Source organism: Aquarana catesbeiana, linkage group LG08 (assembly GCF_042186555.1).
Source record: "Aquarana catesbeiana isolate 2022-GZ linkage group LG08, ASM4218655v1, whole genome shotgun sequence".
Classification (NCBI taxonomy): domain Eukaryota; kingdom Metazoa; phylum Chordata; class Amphibia; order Anura; family Ranidae; genus Aquarana; species Aquarana catesbeiana.
In genome coordinates, this window is record NC_133331.1 from 99,162,101 (window position 1) to 99,183,789 (window position 21,689).

The 21,689-nt window shown below is 41.7% G+C and overlaps 1 protein-coding gene across 3 annotated transcripts in view; it reads right to left on the minus strand.

Moving 5' to 3' along the window:
• Positions 1–3,896: 3,896 nt before the first annotated feature.
• Positions 3,897–21,689, minus strand: part of PLEKHA1 (pleckstrin homology domain containing A1) — a 138,342-nt gene continuing 120,549 nt past the window's right edge. Inside the window, exons 11-13 of one of the 3 annotated variants that reach the window (XM_073596211.1) lie at positions 13,108–13,197; positions 7,134–7,211; positions 3,897–6,538 (exon numbers count right to left, since the gene is read on the minus strand). In XM_073596211.1, coding sequence (XP_073452312.1) covers positions 6,254–6,538; positions 7,134–7,211; positions 13,108–13,197 — 453 coding nt within the window. In that variant the 3' untranslated portion in view covers positions 3,897–6,253. The remainder of the gene's footprint in view (positions 6,539–7,133; positions 7,212–13,107; positions 13,198–21,689) is intronic. The other 2 variants (XM_073596210.1, XM_073596209.1) reach the window with 2 other exon arrangements.

Here is a 21,689-nt window from a genome sequence, read left to right on the forward strand (position 1 = left end):
CACTTTCCTTTGCTTGCATTCCTCTCTTTTTTGCTTTCTTTCTACCCCCACCACCTTCCTCTTCTTGTGATATTGTACCTTCATTCATGGTTGCTATAGTGGGCGGCGAGCACCTTGCACAGGTTATTCTGAGTCCCTCAGAGTCTTCCTGCTGGCTCTGCGCATGTGCGGACATCAGGAGTCTGCTCGGAGGGCCTGGCTGAGTCAGGCCGCATAGGTCCTAGTGCTGCCGGCCGCGCTTGCGCGATTTGGCCTGAGGTTGTGGCGGCCATCTTGAATAGGGGCAAATTTTTAATTTTTTGCCCTTGCTTGTCAAAATCATTTTTTAGAGGGTTGTATCTTCCACAGATGCCCCTCCCCATTGTTTATTACTGGGGGCTTTCAGCATGGCATCCTGTCTGAGGTTACTTATGGAGGGAGCTCCTGGAGGGGACCCTGCTTTTTTTTGCCAACGGTAAATGTAATTTCTTTCTTTTTTACCTAGGAATACCGTTTCGTTGCTCCAGCTGAAATAGCAGTTGCTAACTCATTTATTTATAACTAGCTGCTTTTTCTGTCTGCAGCCTAAAATAAGCAGTAAGCCACCCAAACAAGACCCTCTCCAACATTTAAGGTAGGGACCGCCGTCCAGGCGAGAAAAAAAAAAAAAAAAGAACACTTATGCTGTTACGTTTATGTATTTCAGCCTTGTACGCCAGAAGTCCAAGAGGACGTCAAGACGACATAAACAAACCTATGAAGGGCCCCAACCAGGGTACACCATGCAGATTAGGATACCATGCAAGCGGCAAGGGTTCATCCGTGAAAAGACAGAATTCTTAACATTCAAAACCCTAAATGCCAAGCATGCGGGGTCATCCCATTACCAACCAATTGGTCTGCAAAAGCCGTTTTGGAGTCTATGCAGCATACAGAGTCAGAGGGTTAACAGGTAAGCTGTCCTACTCAAAAGATGGACAGGGGTTACATAAGCGGAACAAGCAACAGCAGTTCCATTGCAGCAGTTAGCTCAACCTCCTCCCTAAAAGTTAACTCTTCCTGGCCCATCCTCAAGAGAATACTCTCACCACGCAGCAAGTATCCCTCCTAGACATCTGGATGATAGCGGACCATCTGAAGATACCTCAGAAGAGCTCGGCCCTTGGACTGCAACCTTTTCCTAGTTCAGCCCTATGTCCAGGCTGTAAAGCCAGCTATTGGCTGGGAGGAACCTGACACTACATCTGAGAAGTAAAAGATGTACTTCCCATTTCTAAAGAAGCAGGCTTCCTTTTTTTTCGGCTTGGTTTCCATTAGTGCGACATGTGATGCAACTTGGGACTGCAAAGTCGCATGACAGGTCATACCCCATGATTTCCAATGAGTACCATTCATATCTGTGTGACTTTAAGTCGCAGCAACATCAAAGTAGTTAGTCCCTGCACTACTTTGGTCCCACTTTGATGTGACTTAAGGTCCATAGACCTTTAAGAATACACAGGCATTGTGTCAAGTCGCATTAAAATCGCAACAAAATTGTGTGACTTTTAGGTTGCTATAGTGGAAACATAGGCTTACGCTAATGGATGATGTCAGAGACATTGTTGGAGAAAAAAAAAATTGTTTTCCTCTCAATTGCCTAGAAAAACTTTATTCACTGTCGGAACAAGATTCTGCAATGCCAGATGGTCCACTGGAGGTAGACGCGGCAGTGGTTCGTATAACAAAGAATTTCATCTCACCACTCGATGATTCTGCCTCAATTGAGGATCCTTTAGACAGATGAATAGTCCCCAACTTAAAGGAGTTTACCAAATGGCGGATAAAGGCCTGGAAGTCAGCAAGTGCCTTATCTGTGCAGGGCTTTGGATACAGATAGGGCAATTGCTGACTTCCAGGCCTTTACCCGCTATTTATCAAGCTCCTTTAAGTTGGGGCATGGACCGAAAACATGGAAACAGTGATTCTTCAAAATGTCCCTAGGGAAAATATAGTCAAGGCTTTGGACGAATTATGGCTGTCAGCAGACTTCACCGGTAAGACGGCGATGGATACAATTCAATACTTTGCAAAATCAATACTTGTGATAGCCATATGGGTATTGTGGTCAAAACTACGGGCAGCTGACCTGTGTCAAAACAAAATTAGTATCAATACAGTTTTTTTGATGGTAAATCACTCTGGAGAAAGGTTGCAGAAAGCCATTTCCCACGTCACAGGAGGAAAGTCAGACTTGATTCCCCAGAACAGGAGAATTAGATGTACCCGGGGGATTCAGGGATGCTTACTTGCACGCACCCATACTACAATTGTTACATAAGTATCTGAGATTTTCGATCGACCAGGTCCATCTACAATTTCAGAGTCTCCCCTTTGGACCCTGCACTTTCCTCAGAGCCCTCACGAGGGCTTGGATCACTATCCAAGCTTCTTTACGAGAACGAAGTCTCAGTTCTTATCACGTGTGGAACACCGGTGGATGCTGTGGCCTACACTATCAAGATACAGTTGGATGGTAAATCATCAAACTAGTCATCTTTTCTCCAGTTTAGGCACCTTATTCAACACCGCAAAAGGGACAGTGTGTCCCTGCCATCTCAAAGTGTGGGCAATCATTCAGAAAGTAAAGGAGAGTGAGGACATGGTCCTACATAACAGCCTCAAGCTAACTTAACTTAATAGGGATTTTTGTCTATTTGTATCTAGATGGCCCATGGACACCTCAGGCACCTTTTATCTAGAATTCCTGAAGCAATGGAGCAAACTGTCTGTCTCTGTCCATATATCAAACAAGTTTGATGCACAGGGGTCTGCACTAGTAGACAAAAAGGGAGATGCCTGTAAAGCCATGTCTATTAAGGCATGTCTTTTGGACCACAGTTACCACAGACGCCAATGCAATAGGCTAGGAGGCAAATTGCAACCAGATGTTGGTTCAAGAGAGATGGGCGTTCAATGCAGCAGACATCATCGCAAATATCCTGTAAATTCAGGCGGCTTATCTCGCATCGACCGCATTGGCTCTCTCAGATCAAGGACAAAATCAGTTCTGATTCGGATAGACAATAGAGCTGCAATATCATACATACATCACCAAGGCGGAACCCACAACAGTTCCTTACTAAGGTAAGTGGAACCCATCTTCATTTGGGCAGAGGTACAAATGCACTGATTACTGTGTAAATGTCACTGGCAGGGAAGGGGTTAAACACTAGGGGGCAATCAAGGTGTTAACTGTGTGTCCCTCAGCATGTTCTAACTGTAGGGGGGATGGGCTCACTAGAACATGACAGAGATCACTGCTCCCGATCACTGGGAGCAGTAGATCCCTGTCATGTTGCTAGGCAGAACAGGGAAATGCCTTGTTTACATTAGGCATCTCTCTGTTCTGCCTCCCCGTGCCAGGATCACGCACCACCGGCGGACATGGGGCATGCTCCCGCAGCATCCACGCTCCTGCTAGTCGCAGATGACGCAGCGACGTATGGGTACGTTGCTTTGTGCACCCGTGCCACTTTGCCGACATATCGGCGTGACCCAGTCGGCAAGTGGTTAAAGCGGAGTTCCAGGCAGAAATCCAACTAGGTTTTAAACAATAGAGCACCCCCCTCGTTGCCTTCAGGGACTTGTGTGTGTTCCAGAAGATGATGGAACCATTCAGAAAGCGCCTGAAGGCTTCACTGCTGGTTTCCCTTACTTGCAATACCGGCACCTGCACCCAAAGCTGATGGACGGATCAGCTTGGGTTGCGGACATCACAGGCTTCCTGGACAGGCAAGTGTCCTTATAATAAAAGCTAGCAGCTACAGTATTTGTAGCTGCTGACTTTTAAATTTTTTTTTATACAGGCTGGAAATCCGCTTTAAGTTTACAAATAACCATACATTGAAAGTCAATACACTGTCACATTTACAAACTAATAATGAAAACAAGTTTTATTTCAAGTGATATATAAAAGGGTCTTTCTTTGAACAGGTGCACTTTATACATAATGAAGTTTTTCTTTATAAATTAGAACCCATCACCCACAAATATAATAATAAAAAAATACAAAGGAGGAAAAAACACTTTGGATTTTGTCATCTTAGGAACAGTCATGAACGAAAGCACGAGTTTACAGCAGACCTGTTAGTATCAGCAGTTCACAAGACAACAGTCTTATGGCACAAGGTCCAACGAGCGTGTCAGCAGGCATTGAGACAAAACACTGCGGAGACCAGATGCTCTTTCTGGGGAATTCACTGATAAACCAAGAGCTTTACAACAGGCACAGTGAGAGCAAGGCCCCATACACATTGGTTGCAGTGAGTGTATTTGATTGCATCCTAGAGCGTCGCACTTATATAGGCTGTGCACGGGCTGCCCTAGAGCCACCAGGAGATATCATGGTGCGGTTTAACCCCAAACTGGAGCTAAAGGGCTCTTCAAAGGTTTCAAAGCTACTTCAATCTGGCTGAAAGCTATGAAAACGCTTTGTAAAAACAAACACACTGCTATCATACAACCAGAAACCCATATGTACAAGGCCTTTATTGTTCAATTACAACAATCTACAAATAGTGCCAAAAGTGTTGCAGCCTATATAAACATATGTGCCTAGGGCATTACAACTGTCTTTTATATGACCACAGAGATCAGTATATATTAGCTGAGGGAAGGATAGTTACCAGATCCCAATTGCCATAGTTCAGTGCAGTAAGGTAAAACAAAAGAGAGTAATATCTAAATGGTTATTGTATAAAACAATTGTTTTTCCTTTTTATTATGTCAAGGAATACCAAAAACTTCTGTACTTAAAGAAATAAATGAGCTTCCACTGTTGGCTCCTTCCAAAAATACTTGTTGACCATTCAGGACTTCAGTACTTTCTGACTCATTGACCTGGAACAAGCATATAAATTACTAAGTAAATAGGGAAGAATGAATGCATACCAGTTCTTAGTCTCAAAGTACTGAAGCTGCTCAATCACCATCCACAGCCAAGCTAATAGCATTTTCAGAAGGATAGATTAGGAATAGGAATCTCAATATTCTTTCAACGTAGATTGCTTTGAAAGTAGAAGGAAAGGCAATACAATGCACAATGTACTCACCTTTTAAATGTTGTCTGCTTACTGCTTTTCTACTTCCTGCATTCAGTTAGTAATAAATCTCAATGTAATACATTTTTTCCTACTTTTTCCAAGTGGTCACATGACCGCAAACTTAACAGTTTGCATCTGTTCTAGCAAAGCTGACAAAGGTGCTGAAACCATAGAGCTGCAATGTCATTCCACCAGCACCCTCAGCTCTAAGGCACTACGGGGCTTGAAATAGTTCATGCCCACCAGCCACTCCATCGAAATTTAGTGTTGCGGTCAATTGACTGCTTGGAAAAAGTTATACGAACAGAATGCAGAAATTAGAACAGCAGAGGGAGGACAAGGTTTAACAGATGGATGACTGCAATGCCCATCCTTCTACTTTAACTATATAGTGAAAAGCTAATGAAATCTAAGGTTTAGTCAAGGGCAATTTGGTCAGGACCAAGCAATGTCAGAACAAACCAACCACACTTATTGCAACCAGTGTGTATAAAGCCTAAAGTGGGACCACACTCTATAAAAAAAACTGACATCAAGTAGGTAATACATATCTAAAAAAAAAAAAGTAAACTCCATCCCCATTTCTGGAAAATAGCACTTTCCCCTATTAGTGGCACTGTCAGCAGGTGTGCAAAATACATTAGGGGTCCCGGAATGATGGCAAGAATCCAGCTACTGTGGTCCTGAAATCTTGTGAGGGCTTTATTGCTTTGCAGCAACGGACCATTTGTTAAAATGAAAATACTATTTTAGTACTACCAGATAAAACACAAAATGATGTGTCTTGCTCAGGTATCTGCACCAGTTGTAGTGCAACAACTATTATATAGGCCAGAGCTACAGCTTGTAAAGCTGAGCAAATACAATTTGCTATAAGGGTAACAAGGCACTCCACGCCAAACATGGCACACTCGTATGAACAGAATCAGACAGTTCCTTAATAAGGTATTAGAAAACAGTCACTCCTTCCCCATGTTGGCTGCAGGAGGGGAACAAATTTCCAACTTAGGAATGTGTTTATGTTATGCAAGTCACCAAGGTGAATGGTCCAACTGATGCGGTGGAACCCCCAATCTCTTGCTACTGGTCCAAGAGTGCATAGCAGGAGAGTAGATGCATGTTATACACACACGGTTGGAAACTAGGGATGAAATCATAGCTAGTCCAGATACAGTCCCTCACAAATGACCTCAGACATCAGTGACCGGCAGGCTGGCATCATCTATATCAACACCCATGTCTGGCAGAACATTGGGTGTAGTATTGGACAAAAAAGGGATTATTTTGCTAGTCTGGTTTCCTGGAGAGACAGTCTTGATCTTGGGATATCCTGGTTGGGCCTTGGTAAAGGTGCTAGATTCGTCCCTATCCCGATATGGTGGCCCGGGGTCAGAGTGCTGAAGTCGGGCGGCCGAGTGAGGGTGACTGAAGGAGCAAAAAGAGGAGCTGTGCTCGGAATATGAGGTGGGGGCCTCCTGCAAAAAAAAAAAAAAAAATTTAAGAAACAATCACGGCTAATTTGAACAGGTTAGTAAGTCAGTGTCAGGCTCAAAACAATGAAACAGCCAGAGTGTGAGTCAGCAACTATAAGATCAAGAAGCAAGGTAAGCGGTTATATAAACTTTATTATTCCTTCACGTCCTTACAAGAACTGCATAAAGATGAAGGCCTTCATGGGCACTTGACTGCGTGTGAAGCCCTCTGCTCAAAATATATCCATGAGTAATTACATTTTAACACACTGTATTGTTCTGGCATTCTTAACTACGAGTTGAAGGCACGTTCAGGCAGAGCTGTAAAAAGGCTGTTAGGGTTAGAAGTGTAACACAAAGCAGTTTAATGATGTGATCGGTTTGTCTCGGTGACTTCCTGAGATTAGGCATGCTTTGTCAAAATGTTCAAACATGTTGCATGCAAACATAAGAACCTTATGATATGGTACAGCTACGTACACAAAACCCACTGATAACAGATGAGTGGATGGGGACTGTGTGGACATGGGGGTGGGTTAAATGGTTTCAGGAGGCAGCGATTGGTCAGTACTGTGGGCATGCATGGCTGCCCATATACCTCGGAATACAGGGGTTTGAAAGACGTCTGACCTGTCGCATCTGCAGAGAGACAGGGCAGGGTGGGAATTAGATACACCTTAAAGTAGGGTAGAATAAAAGAAGGAGAAGAGAAAGAAAGAAAAGATGAAAGGAACAAAAACAGCTGCTAGTAAAAGATTCAAGTGGTCTGTAAACCGAAGATTACACACATTTCGGCATGTACTAAAGACAAGTTCCCAGACATAAAAGTATATATTTTTTTGGTAATAATGAACATTCGCCTAACTACACAATTGCCTCAAAGTTTAACAAAGACAGCTTCTAACAAACAAGCACAACATGGAGATTTTTTCAACAGTGCAAGGAAGGAAAAGGAAAAGCAATCTTCTTGCCATAGTTCTACCCATCCTCAATAAGATTTGTTTCAGCACCAGGAATTGTATGAATGCTCATAGTGCTTTTGAGCCTCCATTCTTATACATAGAAGAGTGAAAGATTGGGTTCTGTTCACCTGGAGATTTTCCAACAAGTGATATAGAGCACCATCACACCCTGCAGCACAAATAGTGGTAGTAATTGCAAGCAAGGTTTGAAATCTGAATCACTTATCAGGATCGAGGGTCTGGACTGCCATCCTATCCCATGGGCCAGTGAAACCGGAGGCATTTCTTACCAACTCCATATCACTGATGTATATAAATGAATTGAATGTTTTAGGACTAAAGCAGTTTTAAAGCACTGGACAAAGAAATGTTTGGCAATGCTGAAAGTTTTGTTGCCTAGCTACTGTTCGCTACTGTACAAGAAAAGCACACAACTGGGTGGAAAAAAAAAAAAAAAAAAAAATAGTGACAGAGAAATTGCGGCCAACACAGAATACAAGGTGGTACAAATGCAATAGGATCCAAAGGGCCGCACACTTGAAAACTGCATACACTTTACTGGTGATCTTAAAAACTCCATATACAGTAACAGGAGACAGCGTGGGAGCAAGAAGACACAGTTAATGCGTTTCGTCCTGCTAGTGTTTAGTCAGGAAAAAGCACTAACAGCACGAAACGCATTAACTGTCTCCTTGCTCCCACGGTGTCTACTGTTGCTGTATATGGCGTTTTATGGATTACCAATAAAATTAATGCAGTTTTTAACTCTGCAGCCCTTTGAATCTTATTGCACTGGTTACACAAGTCTGCATAAGAAGGCTTGTACCTAAATACACTGGAGGGCAAAGGGGCTGTGTGGCGGACCCACCTGGAGCAGCAGCATACACACAGAATACAAGGTAACTGAGTTTTCATTAACTTGTCTACAGGAATCATTTTTGAGAAGCAATTCAAAAAGTCTCTCTGTTCACCTGACTTCCTAATTCAGTCTATATACAGTGGATATAAAAAGTCTACACATAAAATGTCAGGTTTCTGTGATGTAAAAAAATGGGACAAAGAAATAACTTCAGAACTTTTTCCTCCTTTAATGTGACCTATAAACTGTACAACTCAATTGAAAAACAAACTTATGCAACCACATTAAAAACTAAAATAATGTGGTTGCATAAGTGTGCACACCCTCACACCCATACCCACAGTGAAGAATGGTGGTGACTAGAGGTCGGCCGATATGGGTTTTTCTCTGGCCGATGCCGATATTTAGAAATCGCGGTGGCCGATGGCCGATATGTGATGCCGATTTTTTTTAGGCCGATATATTAGGCCGATTTTTTTTTTTTTCCCCTTCATCTCATAAAATCTAACAGTTAGACCCCTTTCACACTGGGGCGTTTTTCAGGCGCTTTTGGGCTAAAAATAGCGCCTGTAAAACGGCATTCCTGCCCATTGAAATGAATGCGCACCGCTGCCGAAGCGCCTGCAAAGCGTTTCGGCAGCGGCGCTTCAGGGGCGCATTTAACCCCTTCCTCGGCTGCTAGCTGGGTTATAAGCGCCCTGCTAGCAGCCGAATAGCGCCGCTAAAACGACGGTAAAGCGCCGCTAAAACTAGCAGCGTTTTAACGTCAACGCATGCCTGCTCCAGTGTGGAAGCAACCTTAAGTGATACAGAAAATTTTTTACATTTAAACATTTATTAAACAAAACAAACCTCCAATCAGTTCACTTGTATGTAGAATTTAGATAAAAAAAAAAAACAAAAACTATATCTTAAATATTAAATAGACAAAAACAGGTAATCAAAACTTTTGGATGAAAAAAAATGGGCTAACTCTACTGCTTAGTTTTTTTTTAAATTTATTAGTGTATTTTTTCAAAAAATATTGCGTTTGAAAGACCGCTGCGCAAATACCGTGTGACATAAAATATTGCAACAACTGCTATTTTATTCCCTAGGGTCTCTGCTAAAAAATATATATATATATATATATATATATATATATATATATATATATATATATATATAATGTTTGGGGGTTCTAAGTGATTTTCTAGCAGAAAATACAGGATTTTACGTAAGCAACAAGTGTCAAAAAAGATTTAGTCTTTAAATGGTTAAACTGAGAGCTTCTACACACAGAGCTTAGTTCATTCATAAGTGTAAACATTGTATCCTTCAGGTTCTTTTTATCAGATTTGGCAGGCTGCCCAGAGGAGGGGAGAAGTCTCTTCACAGAAGTTTTCAGGCAACTTGTATTGACTTCTATTACAGAAGTCATTTGCAAGTCCGCTGATATCGGCCTTTTTTATCAGCACAATCGGCTGATGCCGATTAAGTAAAAAAACACCAAATATCGGCCGATATATCGGCCGGCCGATATATCGGTCGAACTCTAGTGGTGACCGCATCATGCTTTGGGGCTGTTATTCTTCAGCTGAAACAGGGGCCTTAGTCAAGGTAGAGGGAAATATGAACAGTTCCAAATACCAGTCAATAATGGCACAAATCTTTCAGGCTTCTGCTAGAAAGCTGAACATGAAGAGGAAACTACATCTTTCAGCATGATGACTCAAAGCATACATCCAAATCAACAAAAGAATGGCTTCACCAGAAGAAGATTAAAGTTTTGGAATGGCCCAGCCACAGCCCAGACCTAAGTCCGACTGAAATTCTGTGGGGTGATCTGAAGAGGGCTGTGTACAGGAGATGCTCTCGGAATCTGGCAGAATTGAAGTGTTTTTGCAAATGTTATCAAGTCAAGATGACCATGCTGATAGACTCATACCCAAAAAACCTGAGCAAACAAATCAAAAGGTGCTTCAACAAAGTATTCGTTTGAGGGCGTGCACACTTATGCAACCATATTATTTTATTTTTTTATTTTTACTTCCCTCCACCTAAAAGGTTTCAGTTTGTTGTTCAACTGAGTTGTACAGTTTATAGGTCACATTAAAGGAGGAAAAAGTTCTGTAATGATCCATCTCATCTTTGCCTCATTTTTTTACATCATAGAAACCTGATATTTTTAACAGGGGTGTGTAGACTTTTTATATCCACTGTAAAATGCAGTAAAGATAAAAGGTTTAGTTTCATAACCCTTAAAAGAGAAGTAAAGGTTTTGTGTTTTTTTCAGTTTCATACTTACCTAGCTGGATGCAGCATTGGTCCAATGCTGCATCTGTCCCCCGGCGCCTCTAATGCCACGTACACACAACCGCACAGACAACAAAATCCATGTTTTTTTCCGACGGATGTTGGCTCAAACTTGTCTTGCATACACATGGTCAATCTTGTCAGAAATTCCGATCGCCAAGAACGTGGTGACGTACAACACGTACGTCGAGCCGAGAAAAATGAAGTTCAATAGTCAGCGTGGCTCTACTGCTTGATTCCGAACATGTGTGGAACTTTGTGTGTTGGAATTGTGTACACACGATTGGAATTTCCGACATCGGATTTTGTTGTTGGAAAATTTGAGATCCAGATCCCAAACTTTGTCGGAAATTCCGATGGAAAATGTCTGATGGAGCCTACACACGGTCAGAATTTCCGACAACAAGCTCCCATCGAACATTTCCCATCGGAAAATCCGACCGTGTGTACGTGGCATAACACTGAGAAACGAGCAATCGAACACCGCAATGGCTCGGTTCTCACAGCTGCCCCAGCAGAGAGCTGCTGACTGCCAATCAGAAGGTCTCCGCTTTGCTCCCTCCTCGCTCACTGGAGCACTGAGCAGTGGAGGGGTGAGGAGCGCCCGTCTCAGCCTCTCAGCACCCCGCCTGAGACGGGTGTCAGTCCAGGCACCTGGCGGATGCAGACTTTCATTGTCGGAATGACACGGTGCCTTGACTGATTTCTGTGACGTCAACAGAGACTTTAGTCCGCTCTCTGCTGAAAATAGGTCACAGGAGTGCAAAACAAATTGCACTCCTGTGATCCATAGGAGAAGCCCAGCCAAACGAGCTTTGACTGGACTTCTCCTTTAAGTAAAATATCTCTGTCACAACCCAGTGGGGTTACGACGACATTCTATAACGCTCTGGTTTATAAAAACTGCAAATGTTTCTCTAAATTGGAAATAGCTCGGGTAGCTTTATTTTTTAAAGATTCTTATTTTTATCTCTAACAAAAAAAAACAAAAAACAAAAAAAAACACTAATTCAGAAAGGTCCAAAAATATCTAACAGAGCTGCAACTCCCACAAAAAACTTGATTATTAGTACAGAAATATTAAAACACTATGGATCCTATAAAACAAATCAGACTGCTAAATGTCTAGAGGATTTCACTCATATATTGCATATACTGTATGGGAACTCTTCATAAATATCAAAAACATATACATGCACCATATATGGATTTGCATCTAGTGTATAGGGATAGATATCTATATCTAATCTATATATATATCTATAGATCTATCTATCGATAGATCTATCCATCTACACACACACACACACGTCACATGTTCCCAAAGGCAAACTTTCATGTTTCTCTTAAATGATATTTGCATCTAGTGTACAGGGAGATTATGTGTATGTGTATATATATATATATATATATATATATATATATATATATATATATATATATATATATATATATATATATATATAACCATCCTGCAGCCTCTGCACGATCCCCCTCCAAACTGACAGTGAGCCGGGGATCTTCTCCCCACACCCGGTGTCCCAATTTGAAAAGAACCTTGCCACGCAGGGCTCTGCCCACCCAGCCACATTATTCATTCACAGAGTTCTGTGAATTAATGAACTACAAGTACTGACACGCCTTTGCGGCTCATGGATGGCTTGTAGTACACAATGAACTACCTGGTGAGCGCTCAAGTAGTTCATTGATTCTTCTGGTCATTAACTGCCTGCCCATACAAGATACGAGCAGACAGCTGGGTGCAATGCTTTACAGGCTCCTTAAAAAAACAAAATAAATAAATGCACATTTTTTTTTTACCTACAAAACATACCATTTTTTTTTTTTTTAGAAAAGTGAACTTATCCTTTAAGCGCAGAACACTGGTTGCATTTAATATTTACCCTACAGGGAATATATTTTTATATGCATTTATGGTCACCAAACCAGTTTAAAACTGCTTGTAACAGTATTTTTTTGCATATAGAAATAAAGTAATTAATATTCTGTAAATGCAGCCCAGAATGTGGTAAATATCAGATACAATTACTATTCCCAGCACATCAATGAGCAGCTTGGAACTGAAGTAGCAGTTGTCATCAGTAGCTTATTATTAACAGTCGCACAGTGACTAGTTCGGATTCTCCTTTACACACACACTTAGGAGTCCAAGTTGTGGAATTTTCTCGTAGGACTGAGATTTGTACACACAGAGGAACTAGCATGGCCTTGCTGTTTTCATCTACAGAATACAGTTCTGTACATAGAGGAGAATGAAACATTCATTGGGGTCTGTGCATTGGCACAATCAGGAAACTAGATCACCATAGACATAAATAACATGCCCTGTATGACTACACATGACAGTCATAAACCACAAAATAGTTGTGTCCTGCAGCTTGCATACAGCCACCAGCACCTTCCACCGCAGAGCGATATGTGGTGATGAAACCTACAGAAGCTGCTGATCTGGCTGGCCCACGCTGTGCCACAATAGCACCAGATACGGCTCGGATCCAGCTGTGCATTTCTTCTGGACTGTCAGCCTGCCGGGGTGAAGAAAAAACAGACATTATATCAAGAATACATAATGTTAATGCTGTAACACTATTTTAAACACAAAAAGATTAACCATGCTATAAACAATACACGGTTAGGCACTGCATGGTTTAAGAATGTTTTAAAATAAGAATCTGTAACTCGTTCAGTTAAAAAGCAACTTAATATTTTAATTTGCGAGTTTTATGAAAATTAATTAATAAACATGTATGCGTCAAAGGCTTTCTAAAAAAATAAGAGATCTGTATTAAAATCAAGTATGACAAAACATACAGTAAAAAAAAAAAAAAACATACTGAACATTCAGGGAAAGAGTCCTTGTATAAGCTCCAAATTGTGACTTGGAGCTTACAAAGGGCTAACACTCATTGCTCACAGCTGCCAAAACGAGTGACAGGACAATAGAAAAAAAAAAAAAAAAGAATAAACTGCAACCACCATTAAAGTGAACCAATTTCTTTGCCCTACATGGGCAAAGCCTAGATTCACTTTAAAGTGAATCTTATTTTAAACTTTTAAAAGTAAAAAGGTAAAAAAACCTGTGTGCAGCAGTCCCCCCAGAATACTTACTTGAGACCCCTCTCAAGCCAACAATGTCCATGAGAGCCTTGGCTCTCTTGGGATGTGCACTCTTGATTGGCTCCCGCTGCTGCCAATCACAGACAGTGAGCCAGGGCAGAGACGGTGGTGCCAAGCCGCGGCTGTGTCCATACACACATGGTGTCGTGGCTTATTGAAAAGCATGCCTGCTTGCTGTGGGGGCACCCGGCAGGAGAGAGGGGCAAGGAGCGCCAGCATGGGACCCGAGAAGAGAATTGGGGCTGCTCTGTGCAAAACCATTACACACAGATCGGGTAAGTATAACATGTCTTTTTTTTCTAAAATAACAAAGACTTTAACCACTTCAGCCCCGGAAGGTTTTACTCCCTTCATGACCAGGCCATTTTTTTTGTGATACAGCACTGCGTTACTTTAACTGACAATAGTGCAGTCATGCGACGCTGTACCCAAATAAAATTGATGTCTTTTTGTTTTTTGTTCCCACAAATAGAGCTTTCTTTTGGTGGTATTTGATCACCTCTGCGTTTTTTAAATTTTCTGCGCTGTAAACAAACGACCGACAATTTTGAAAAAAAAATATATTTATATATATTTTTTACTTTCAGCTATAAAACACATCCTATAAAGAAAATGTAAAAAATCAATATTCTTCATTAATTTAGGCCAATATGTATATGTATTTGGTAAAAAAAAAAAAAATATCTAAATTGCATATATGCAGTGCGGGAAACAGTGAATCCTGTGTGTTTGCTTCAGCTCATTGAAATCATGCGATCTGCTGCAGCTGGTACAGTTAAATTAATGATACCTTAAAATTGCCTGATTCGGATCACATGGGATTTCGGTGCGGCAAGGAAAAAAAAAAAAAAAGTAAAAAAAACACGGATCCTGCACCATTTTGGTACGGATGCGGTGCAATTCAAGTCATACAAAATGGCTCAAATCACACCACACAGACACAGAAAAATTGGTGTATATCGCGCTGACGTATTTAATAGCAGCCACATTTATACTACTGAGTGTAAATCAAAAAATAGGTGAAAAAGTAAAAATCTTTGTGCAGCATTCAAAAAAAAAAAAAATTTGAAAAATTCATGTACTTACAAACGAATATACACTGTGCAATGAACGCAAATGATAATGAAAAAGAGATTAGAAATTCACACCCAAACTAAAGTCCATGTGCCATCATATAAAGGTTGTTTTGAAACATAAGCACCATAGTCTTTGAATAGACAGTGAAAACAAATTATGTGGCTAGAAGTGTAATTCCACGTGATATCAATGTTGAGGTGAAGAAACAGACAATAGAACCACCACCGGTTAGTGAGGAGGCTTACCGGAGTGAGAAGAATCAAATGGGCATATGCTTAGTGAGTTAACAATGCTTATGGTGCAACCATCAAAATATGGGACCTCCACATCTGGGCTCCAGATCAAGACAATCCAATTGGTCAAGAGATGTCACCGAGAAGCAGTCCCCAGAAGCAGCCAACTTGTCAGAGCAAATCCTCTCAAGTGTTCAAAATAGCATGACCAAAAAGCAGGGCTCGACTGAGGCGTTTCATCTAAAGAGACATCAGCTGCCTCCTCACTAACCGGTGGTGGTTCTATTGTCTGTATCTTCACCTCCACATTGATGTAATGTGGAATTACACTTCTAGTCACACAATTTGTTTTCACCTCATTATCATTAGTCTATCCGGTCATTGCACAGTGTGTATTAGTTTGTATATACATGAATTTTTCTTTTTTTTGAGCACTGCACAAAAATTTTACTATACACCACACAGACATGGCATGTGATTTGCACAGAAATTCGGCGTGATTCCTGTGCGAATTACATGCCAAGTGCCGCATCGCAGCAGTATGAACACAGGCTAAGGTGGGCATATAGATGGATCAAAAATCCATCGGGTCAACATGATTAGTGTGTGGCCATCCCTGTTTGACAGCAGTCGATTATTAGATTTAACAGGTGCATTAACAGGTACAAATTGCATCTAAAAAAATAAAAATAGGATTTTTATAACAGCTTGCCTATAAAATACTTTTCTTGGAGTACATCATGGGACACAGAGCCTTAAATAATTACTTATTGGGTTATGGGCCACCTTCAGGTGTTGACACTGGTAAACCCAATGAAAGGAAGTTTACTCCCTATATAACCCCTCCTCCTTCCAGGAGCACATCAGTTTTTGTAGCAATATACTTGAATCCCAAAAAAGGGGAGGAACCTCTGTGTCCCATGATGTACTCCAAGAAAAGGATTTTACAGGTAAGCCGTTATAAAAATCCTATTTTTTTTATCGTACATCATGGGACACAGAGCCTTAAGTAATTACTTAATGGGACGTCCCATAGCAATGCCACATGAGGGGTGGGAGAAAACAACCCGCAGGGTACACCCAGACTTCTGGATCTATACTACTCCTTGCAGCACACTACGCCCAAAGGCGATATCCTCATACCTCCTTACATCCACCTGATAAAAATTTGTAAATGTATGCATTGAAGACCAAGTTGCAGCCTTACAGATATGAGCCATGGAGGCCTGATGAGGCACTACCCAAGAAGCACTAAACGACCTGGTAGAATGCGCCTTAACTTGAAATGGGGGAATCTTACCCCCTTTTTTTTTTTCTATATGGTTGAACTGGATGGACTTGTATTTTTTTTCAACCTGACTAACTGCGTAACTATGTAAGTCAGGCATGTCCAAAGTCCGGCCCGCGGGCCAATTGCGGTCCAATTTTGAACGGCCCGCCTGGTTATCTAAACCAGCCTCTCTCAACCAGTGTGCCGCGGGATCAGGGTCGTCAGATGAGCCCGGTCCCCTGCCAAACTGTACATCTCTGCTTCCCCCTACAGTGCAGTCCCCGGCTAAATGGGGAAGCTGGAAAGGTACTGTACTGTGCTAGAAGCTAGATTAGTTTTAAAAGAGCTTTATTCATGTGTCTGTGCATGTGTGTCTGTCTGTATGTATGTGTGTGTGTGCACGTGTCTTTATGTGTATGCATGTGTGTGTGCGTGCATTTGTCTGTATGTGTGTGTGTGTACGTGTGTGTTACTTATAATCCGGACCCCCCCTCCCCCCATTCCTGTACCATCAGAACTGCTTTTGTAGGGCTTGTTTGTGATAGCAGCCAGGACTGCTGCTACTCTGAAAAGCAATCCATGCACAGATCGCTTTTAAGAGGCATTTGACAGGCGGTAAAGAGGCATTAGGTTGCCTCCTCACCACCTGTTTTAAGCCCGTAAATGCAGCATCATTATACCGCAACCATGCAATGCACACAGTTGCAGGGTAGTTGCAGTGCAGCCCCATTCAGCCTGGGTATACCTCCAGCTGCAGCCACAGCATGTGTACACTACCAGCTGCTCCCTCTGCAGCTAAAGGGGGAGAAGTTGGGGGTGGTAAAAACAGCTTAACCATGTGGTTTTACCGCCCCTCCAACCTGACACGTGAACAAACCTTTGGTTCACATCTGTGTGGCTGCGTGCTGCGTGTAGGGTAGCCCATTCATTTCAATGGGCTTTCCTACCCACAAAAATGCAGGGAAAGAAGTCCCCGACCTTTTTCTTTTTTTTTAAATTGCACTGCACCAAAAGCACCCCAGGTTTTCCAATGTGTGGGGTACAATTAAGAATTAACGGTACCCCTAAAGAGCAGAGCATTCGTCTGTGTGTCGGGAACGAGCGTGACAAAGGCAAGAGATTTCTTCTTGGGCAGTGTATTAGTGCTCAAACGAACACACTTAGACCGAATTTTAATGGTTCAAAGAATGTCAGGCAAAATGGTCGGCCCTTGCGCATGTTCACTTCATCAAATCTGGCCCTCTTTGAAAAAAGTTTGGACACCCCTGCCTTAAATCATAAGTTTGAATTATCACTTGCCGAATCCACTTAGCGACAGTGGATTTCGAAGCTGCCTGTCCTTTCTTAGGACCCTCCAGCAGAATAAATAAGAGATCAGTCTTACGAATCTGAGCAGTTTTCTTTAAATAGATTTTCACTGCTCTCACCACATCAAGGCAATGTAGTGATCTTTCTTCCCTGGAACATGGTTTTGGAAAAAACGATGGCAGGACAATATCTTGGTTCAGGTGAAAACCTGAAATTACTTTTGGCCAAAAACCTGGACGAGGGCATAACACCACTGTGTCCTCATGAAAAATCAAATATGGCTCTTTACAAGAAAGAGCAGCCAATTCTGAAACCCTCCTTGCTGAGGATATAGCAACCAAAAATACCAACTTTCTTATCAGAAGGACTAAGGGAATATGCTGTATCGGTTCAAATGGCTGTTTTTGTAACACAGACAAAACTAAGTTTAAGTCCCAAGGGTTCAAGGGAGGTTTGACGGGCAGATTAAGCCATGTCACCCCTTGTATAAAGCCCCGGACTAAAGAATGAGGGTCAAGTGGTCTTTGAAATAAGACCGATAAAGCTGAGACTTAGCCTTTAATAGTACTTAAGGCCAATTTCATTTCTACCCCTAATTGAAGAAACGCCAGAAATCTGCCTATGATATAACTCCGCGGGTGCCAACCCTTGGATTCACACCAGGAAATATAAGCCTTCCAGACTCTATAATATATAGTTCTGGAAGCTAGCTTCCTAGCATTAATCAGGATAGCGATAACTGACCAGGAAAGCCCGCGTTTCTTTAGAATGTGGGTTTCGATAGCCAAGCCGTTAAATTTAGAGACCGTAAGGAAAGATGGAATAACGGTTCCTGAGAAAGCAGATCTGGCCATAGTGGGAGGGGCCATGGGCCCTCCACTGCCATCTTTACGATTTCTGTGTACCATGACCTCCTGGGTCATGCTGGTGCTACCAGAATTATCGGCTTTCTTTCCAGCTTGATCCTGCAAAGAAGTCAAGGCAGCAATTGAATAGGGGGAATGCATAGATAATTACATAGTTACATAGTAGGTGAGGTTGAAAAAAGACACAAGTCCATCAAGTCCAACCTATGTGTGTTATTATATGACAGTATTACATTGTATATCCCTGTATGTTGCGGTCGTGTAGGTGCTTATCTAATAGTTTCTTGAAACTATCAATGCCCCTCGCTGAGACCACCGCTTGTGGAAGGGAATTCCACATCCTTGCCGCTCTTACAGTAAAGAACCCTCTACGTAGTTTAAGGTTAAGCCTCTTTTCTTCTAATTTTAATGAGTGGCCACGAGTCTTGTTAAACTCTCTTCTGCGAAAAAGTTTTATCCCTATTGTGAGGTCACCAGTATGGTATTTGTATATTGAAATCATATACCCTCTTAAGCGTCTCTTCTCCAAAGAGAATAAGTTCAGTGCTCACAACCTTTCCTCATATCCAATATCCTCCAGACCCTTTATTAGCTGTTGCCCTTCTTTGTACTCGCTCCATTTCCAGTACATCCTTCCTGAGGACTGGTGCCCAGAACTGGACAGCATACTCTAGGTGCGGCCGGACCAGAGTCTTGTAGAGCGGGAGAATTATCATTTTATCTCTAAAGTTGATCCCCTTTTTAATGCATGCCAATATTCTGTTTGCTTTGAGAACTGATCTCATGGGGTCACTAACGCATCCGTTCCGCATGCGAATGGATCCCTTGTTCTGGCCACAAAGTTGACCAACTTCGTGTTGAAATTGGATGCTAGAAGATCCACGTCCGGAGTCCTCCATCGTTGACCAACAGCCCGAAATATGTCGGGGTGAAGAGACTATTCCCCTGGGAATAACTGCTGGCGACTTAACGACTCGACCACTGGGCACTTAAAGCCCCTTAATAACCAGACCAATTTTCAGCTTTCGGTGCTCTCGCATTTTGAATGACAATTACTCAGTCATGCAACACTGTACCTATATGAAATTTTTGTCCTTTTTTTCACACAAATAAAGCTTTCTTTTGGTTTTTGGTGGTATTTAATCACCGCTGGGTTCTTTTTTTTTTTTTTTTTTTTGCGCTATAAAAGAAAAAAAGACCGAAAATCTGTAAAAAATGCATTTTTCTTCGTTTCTGTTATAAAATTTTGCAAATTTGTAATTTTTCTTCATATATTTTGGCCAAAATTTATACCGCTACATATCTTTGGTACAAATAACCCAAATCGGTGTATATTATTTGGTCTTTGTGAAAGTTAGAGTCCAAAAGCTATGGTGCCAATATCTGAAAATTGATCACACCTGAAGTACTGACGGCCTATCTAATTTCTTGAGACCCTAACATGCCAGAAAAGTACAAATACCCCCCAAATGACCCCTTTTTGGAAAGAAGACATTCCAAGGTATTTAGAAAGATGTATGGTGAGTTTTTTGAAGTTGTCATTTTTTCCCACAATTCTTTGCAAAATCAAGATTTTTTTTTTTTTTTTTTTTTTTTTTATTTCTCACACACAGCATATGCATACGACAAATTACACCCCAAAACACATTCTTCTATTACTCCCGAGTACGGCGATACCACATGTGTGAGACTTTTACACAGCGTGGCCACATACAGAGGCCCAACATGCACGGAGCACCTTCAGGTGTTCTGGAGTGCCCAGGCCAATTCTGACATTTCTCTCCTACATGTAAAAATCATCATTTGCTAAAAAATTACATAGAACCCCAACACATTATATATATTTTTTAGCAAAGACCCTAGAGAATACAATGGTGGTCGTTGAAACTTTATCTCGCACGGTATTTGCACAGCAATTTTTCGAACGCTTTTTTTGGGAAAAAAAAAAACAGTTTTGTGCTTTAAAAAAAAAAAAAAAAAAAAAAACAACAGTAAAGTTAGCCCAATGTTTTTGCATCATGTGAAAGATGAAGTTATGCTGAGTAAATAGATACCTAACATGTCACTCTTCAAAATTGCACACGCTCGTGGAATGGCGCCAAACTTCGCTACTTAAAAATCCCCATAGGCAACGCTTTAAAATTTTTCTACTGGTTACATGTTTTGAGTTACAGAGGAGGTCTAGGGCCAAAATTATTGCTCTCGCTCTACCGATCGCAGCGATACCTCACGTGTGTGGTTTGAACACCGTTTTCATATGTGGGCAGGACTTACCTATGCGTTTGCTTCTGCATGCGAGCACGCGGGGGATAATTTTTTTTTTTATTATTCATTTTACTTTATTTTAGTTTGAAGCTTTTGTCCAAAAAATTTATTTTTTGATCACTTTTATTCCTATTACAAGGAAAGTAAACATCCTTGTAATAGGAATATGGCACGACAGGTCCTCTGACATATGGGGTCAATAAGACCCCACAACTCACCTCTAGGCTGGGAAGCCTGAAATAAAAAATAAACAAAAAAAAAACAAACAAAAAAACAATCCTGGCTTCGATTATAGCGGTGAGTCGGTAGAAGCACCTGAGGGTGGCGGGAGACGCCCCCTCTCGCCTCCCGTAAGAACGAACAAGCATGATCATTCTTATGGTGTAGGGAATCGCCGGCTGAAAAAGCTGATATCTGAATGATGCCTGTAGCTGCAGGCATCATTCAGATATCCCCGCACAAAGTCAAGGACGTCGTATGACTGCCGGCGGGCAGTGGTTAAAACGCATTTTTTTTTTTTTTTTTAGCACAAAGTTGTCCATTTATACAATATTTCTAACACATAGCATGTACATACCAAAAATGAAACCCCAAAATAGATTCTCCTACTCCTCCTGAGTACGGCGATACCACGTGTGAGACTTCCACAGCCTGGCCACATACAGAGGCCGAGTACAGCAGAGCAAGGCTGGGTATGGCAGAGCAAGGCTGGATATGGCAGAGTACTGCGGGGAATTGCAGGATATTGCAGAGTATTGCAGGGCACTGCAGAGTAGTGCAGGGTATTGCAGAGCATGGAGAGATGGCTGAGCATGGATGGATGGATCCATGGATGTGACTGCACATGTCACAGAGCAGCGCTGTGGGCACTACACATCCAT